Source organism: Leptopilina heterotoma, unplaced genomic scaffold (assembly GCF_015476425.1).
Source record: "Leptopilina heterotoma isolate Lh14 unplaced genomic scaffold, ASM1547642v1 Lhet_201, whole genome shotgun sequence".
In the NCBI taxonomy this organism is placed as follows: Eukaryota; Metazoa; Arthropoda; class Insecta; order Hymenoptera; family Figitidae; genus Leptopilina; species Leptopilina heterotoma.
In genome coordinates, this window is record NW_025110916.1 from 195,337 (window position 1) to 201,612 (window position 6,276).

The 6,276-nt window shown below is 27.8% G+C and overlaps 1 protein-coding gene across 1 annotated transcript in view; it reads right to left on the reverse strand.

Annotated features, from left to right (window-relative positions):
- The window catches only part of LOC122501129 (estradiol 17-beta-dehydrogenase 2), a 174,960-nt gene extending 169,205 nt beyond the window's left edge, over positions 1-5,755 (reverse strand). Inside the window, exon 1 of the mRNA XM_043610403.1 lies at positions 5,502-5,755. Within this exon, the coding sequence (XP_043466338.1) occupies positions 5,502-5,646 (145 nt within the window). The 5' untranslated portion in view covers positions 5,647-5,755. The remainder of the gene's footprint in view (positions 1-5,501) is intronic.
- Between the last annotated feature and the right edge of the window lie 521 nt (positions 5,756-6,276).

Consider the following 6,276-nt stretch of genomic DNA (forward strand, 5'->3'; position numbering starts at 1 on the left):
CAGTTGTGGCGGCGAGAATCACGCTCCTCCGGGTACCCCCACTCCGCCGTTCAGAGGTTGAAAAATGGATACATTTACTTTTACTTGTTATAAATTTTAAAAAAATGCACAAAACCTTATGTTTAATTTTTTTACATAAAATACATGTATCAAACTGTAAGTGGTGCGAATTTCAATAAAAAACATTAATAATTAACTTGTCAGGAATTTTTTTTTAAAAAAAAGTTAACTCTCCACCTCTTGAAGTTAGATCGGATTTTTTTTTTGGAAAAGTTTTGTGAAAACAAATGAAATCAAATGCCCTTTACACGAAATCGATAAAGTGAAAATTGGCCGAGTTATTCCATTTGTTTATGTCAAAAAAACATACCGTTTTTTAACGTCTATTACTATGCACTTAAATAAAAAAAATCAATTTCTCATTTAAATGGAACTAAAGTTAGACTCCTTAACTGTAGTCTCCAAGAAAAAAAACGAAATTCGCAGGTCCAAAAGTGGGGAAATTCCGTTGAAAAATTACATGTTTTTAGTTAACAAATGGAATTATGCATAAACTATTTACCCGATCAAGTTGATTTTTTTTTGGATTTATTCAGCCTCGCAAGGGGAATATTTCTGGGAAGTTAGAAACAAATTCGATAATTATTAACAAAGTTATTAAACAATTAAAAAAGTGCTATATTTAATGGTTTAAATTCATTTGCAACTAAACTAATTAAGCTTTTTTAACTTGCGACCAATCATTTGAAAGCTATTTCCAAGCTCTATAACTTTCAATCACAACTTTTTCCCCTAAAATTTAACCGGAAGCAACAGTCATCGAAAAACCATGTTTTTCGAACTTTGGCGATTGTTTACACCATTTTTCGCAACCGGAAATGTGGTGCAAACTATGGGGCTTTTATTTGGGGCCCTCAAACTACAAGAAACTGCTTCGACTTTTCAGGTTGCACTTATGTGCACTTTTTGCACTCACCGACTGGCCTATAAATACAAATGTCAAAAATTAACAAATATACCATTCGAAAGATTATTAAATTCTACGATTAATGATATATAACTGAAAATTTTAATAATTTATATAAATATTGCAGCAACCCACAAATTTGACAAAAAAATTTAATTTTTGTCAAATTTGTGGTTTGCTGCAATCTTTATATAAATTATTAAAATTTTCAGTTATATATCATTAATCGTAGAATTTAATAATCTTTCGAATGGTATATTTGTTAATTTTCTGACATTTGTATTTACAAGAAAATCGTGATTTAAAGATTAGTATGTTTTTGGGCCGTGCGCGTGCAGCCGTACCGGTAATTCCCGACGTTAGTGTAAACAATTCATATTATTTACTCTTTTATTGTTAAAATATTTATATAATCAATAATTAACAACTTTAAATAGCAATACCTAATAACAATGAAATAACTAAATCTGGCTCCAACTATGGGATTTCCCAACCTTGGGAATTAATTGGGATTAGAGTTACACAAGCCCACTTTGAACATTGGGGAATGTTAATAAGGCAACCTTATAAGGACCTTACAAAAGCTGCAATATTAATAAGGATATTTACTGCAGTTTCTACAAGAGTAATATAATAATTTCATATTTTAAAACAAAAAGTCAAATTCTACGCTACCGTCCACGAGTATCAGGACGATTACACGCGACTCTATGAAAAAACATGTCATCATTTTTTCAATCATATCTCGTAAATAAAAGGAGATACAAAAAAATGTTAAATACGGTTAGAAACCTGATTAAATTTTGCGTAAAATAAGCCATCTTTGAAGTAATTTCGTTAACTATTTTTTAAGTTGTAGAGTGAGAGATAAATAAAAAAAATTATCAAATTTTCTCATTTTTGTCTCTTGACTTTAACTTTTTCAAAAATCTAAAAAAATATAGATAAAAGTTTTTTAAAAACACAGAAATCTTCGTTTGAATTTCAGGTTTAAAATAAGCCTTCGAAAATTAAAAAAGATTAATCCGTCTTTGATATATCATTAAAAATGTGAAGCCGTGTTTCGACCGATTAGTGCATTGAAATTCAACTCTGACAACTCGATTCTGGCTTCGAGCGGCTGGGAATGAGAGAGAAATCAGAGACGAATTCATGCGGGGAACGATGAACTTTCGAGTTTCTTTATATTACTTGTGAAACATCATTATTTATTATTTCCCAGCATAAATCCGTCTCTGTTTTCTCTCCCATTCGCGGCCGCGCGAAGCTAGAATCGAATCGTCACAGTTGAATTTCAATGCACCTATCGGTCGCAACACGGCTTCACATTTTTAATGATATATCAAAGACCGATTACCCTTTTTTAATTTTCAAAGGCATATTTTAAAGCTGAAATTCTAACGAAGATTTCTGTGTTTTTAAAAAACTTTTATCTAAATTTTTTTTAGATTTTTGAAAAAGTTAATGTCAAGAGAGAAAAATGAGAAAATTTGATAATTTTTTTCATTTCTTTCTCACTCTACAGCTCAAAAAACAGTTAACGAAATGACTTCAAAGACGGCTTATTTTACGCAAAATTTAATCAGCTTTCTAACCGTATTTAAGATTTTTTGTATCTCCTTTTATTTACGAGATATGATTGAAAAAGTGATGGCATGTTTTTTCATAGAGTCGCTTGTAATCGTCCTGATACTCGTGGACGGTAGTGTATTTTAACGTTGTTTTAGTGAAAGGGTAAAGATTTTTAAATTCAACAATTTAAACATAATTATTATTGAAAATTGCATTTGAATAAAAATTACAAATTTTTGTCAATAAGAAATATTTGTTAAAGGGCTTAGGGGGTTAAGTGTGCAAAAACTGCCCCCGCATCTATTTTTCTCAAATTTGGCCCATATATTACTATCCATATGACTATAACTTTCTGCAATTTTGAACTCAAAATTCGCTTTTTTAGAGGAGTTATGGAGGGGGAAAGCAAAATCAAAAAACTTATTTTTCTCGAAAACTACTGAACCGATTTTAATGAAATTTTAAGAGGTTGCAGATATAGATAAGACGATTTTAGAAAAAAAAATTTTGAAATTTTCAAAAATTTTTTTTAGGGTTATTTTTTGAAGTGACCACTTTCTCTTTTGTTGTAAAAAGTATCTTATAATGTCCCCTTTAACATATATTTTTTCCAAATTTTTTAAAAATATAGTTTTTGAGTAAAATGTCAAAAACCATGGTCATGCTATTTGTCACGTATACGGTAATGCACATATATACATATGGGCAATTTCATGTGATAGGGTATAGCCAAATAAGTATGGAAAAAGTGACCCGAATATATTTTTCCCATTCATTCCTACCCACTTAAAAATAACTTTTTGAAATTTTTAACTCAAAATTTTGGGTTTTTTGGAACTTATGGAGAGGAAAAAATCGAAAAACGCATTTTCCTCAAAAACTACTGTATGCATTTTAATCAGCTTTGGATATGTTGAAAAGACAATTAAAGAGATTCCAAAAAAAATTTCAAATTATTTTTTCAAAAAATTCCAAACATCTTTTTTTTTTGAAAATTTCAAAATAAAATTTTTTTGAAATTTTCAAAAAAAATTTGTTTAAATCTATTACAGTGAAATTTTTATGTATTTTCTCATTTCATTCACTTATGTCATCTACTTAATAAAAAAATTTTGCTTTACATGATTTCAGGGTGTGTCACGGTAAATAACTCAAAAACCATACCCGATACATTTTTATGCTGTATGTAAATGGTTAATTAATTAATTATTTGTTTAATCACAAATTAATACTTAGGGGTTTTCTGAATACAAGTCTGGAATCAATGTTAAAAAAAATTATTTCCAAAGAAAAATCCAAAAAATTTTATTTTGGCATTTAAAATTTTTTTCTTTTTTGATCGTTGAAGCGGTACATCACACTTTTTTTATTTAACTTTTTTAACAGTCTTACTTATCAAAGAATAATGGCCTAGATGATTTTAGAGTGGGACACGGTAAAAAAAAACTCAAAAAATCCTAAAATTTGATTTTAAAATTTTCAAAATTTTTTTCTTTGTCTAAAATTATTTTTTATAGTAACATTAGATTTGTATTTAGCAACCTCAATAACCCACTAGTAATAAGTTGCAAAAATATTTGACAGGTTTTTTAAAATTAACCATTTACATACAACATAAAAATGTACCGTGACACACCCTGAAATCATGTCAAGCAAAATTTTTTTATTAAGTAGATGACATAAGAGAATGAAATGAGAAAATACATAAAAATTTCACTTTAATAGATTTAAACAAATTTTTTTTTTGAAAATTTCAAAAAAATTTTATTTTGAAATTTTCAAAAAAAAAGATTTTTGGAATTTTTTAAAAAAATAATTTGAAATTTTTTTTGGAATCTCTTTAATTGTCTTTTCAACATATCCAAAGCTGATTAAAATGCATACAGTAGTTTTTGAGGAAAATGCGTTTTTCGATTTTTTCCTCTCCATAAGTTCCAAAAAACCCAAAATTTTGAGTTAAAAATTTCAAAAAGTTATTTTTAAGTGGGTAGGAATGAATGGGAAAAATATATTCGGGTCACTTTTTCCATACTTATTTGGCTATACCCTATCACATGAAATTGCCCATATGTATATGTGCATTACCGTATACGTGACAAATAGCATGACCATGGTTTTTGACATTTTACTCAAAAACTATATTTTTAAAAAATTTGGAAAAAATATATGTTAAAGGGGACATTATAAGATACTTTTTAAAACAAAAGAGAAAGTGGTCACTTCAAAAAATAACCCTAAAAAAAATTTTTGAAAATTTGAAAATTTTTTTTTCTAAAATCGTCTTATCTATATCTGCAACCTCTTAAAATTTCATTAAAATCGGTTCAGTAGTTTTCGAGAAAAATAAGTTTTTTGATTTTGCTTTCCCCCTCCATAACTCCCCCAAAAAAGCGAATTTTGAGTTCAAAATTGCAGAAAGTTATAGTCATATGGATAGTAATATAGGGGCCAAATTTGAGAAAAATAGATGCGGGGGCAGTTTTTGCACACTTAACCCCCTAAGCCCTTTTAGGTTTCTTATTGACAAAAAATTGTAATTTTTTTCAAATGCAATTTTAATTGTTTAAGTATTGAAAATTTATTCTTTACGCATCAACTAAATTAAGTTTCTAATTTATCTTTTTCATATAAAATACAAAATTATGATATTTGACTGACTTTTGTTCTTATATTTTTTCTGTGATTCTTCCTTAAGATTTTTTTGGAGAAATAGTACCTATGTTTGATTTTGAATTCACTATATAAGACTACAATTTAACTTATCTGAAAGTATGATGTTTCGTTTCACATAACTTATATAGTCTGGGAAATTGTACCTATCCTATATTTTGCTGATACAGCGCATTTACAATTTCATCGTGAATTTATTTATTTTGCTTTCAATAAAGATAAATTACCTAAACATTTAATCTAATTTATGTGTATGTGTCTGTAGAAACATATTTTTATGTGTTATATTTACCAATTGTGAATAAGAATAACATAATAGCCAAGCACTTGTATCTTGAATTAAAAAAGGTAATAATTGTTAACAAGATAATTAAACTGAACATGCACATTGTAAAATATTTTTTCACTAGATATTCTATTTTTTCGATGAGATTCATAGTGTAATTAGACAATTTTAGTGGAATTTTGACAATGTATGAAAATGCCTATAACCAAACGACAGTGAAAGACTAGGAAACCGGTTCAAAACTATTTTGGTTGTAAATTCTACCTGAGGGAGGTGAAAACTGAAGACGAAACTTTTAGAGTCGTCTCACATCTTGTAAAAGCCCCTTCCACGCAACCTCAACTGTTGTAGAATATATAATTTTATGAAGACAAAATTTCCTCAACTGTACGAAAAACTGGATCAAAATAAAATATTTAAAAAAAGTAAAGTACATTGCTTTCTACTATCAAATTTATGTAAATTTACTTCTTTGGTAACAGTAAATAACTTAAGATTTTAGAAATAGAATTAGTTTGTTACTAAATTACTGAAAAACTGAATACCAATGTCAGACTGTATTAGGTAGTTTCAACATTTCGATTATAGAAAAAACTTTACTTTTCGTGAAAATTCCACGAATTCTGACTCAGTATTTTTATTTGCAATGAGACACAAAAATACATTGTTTTCCTTTAATTTTAAAAAACATTGAATTTTATTAAAGCAATTGCAATTAAGACATAGAAATAATGCAAATTATTTCTTTATGAAAATTGGGAATTTTCTGCAAAAATATTAG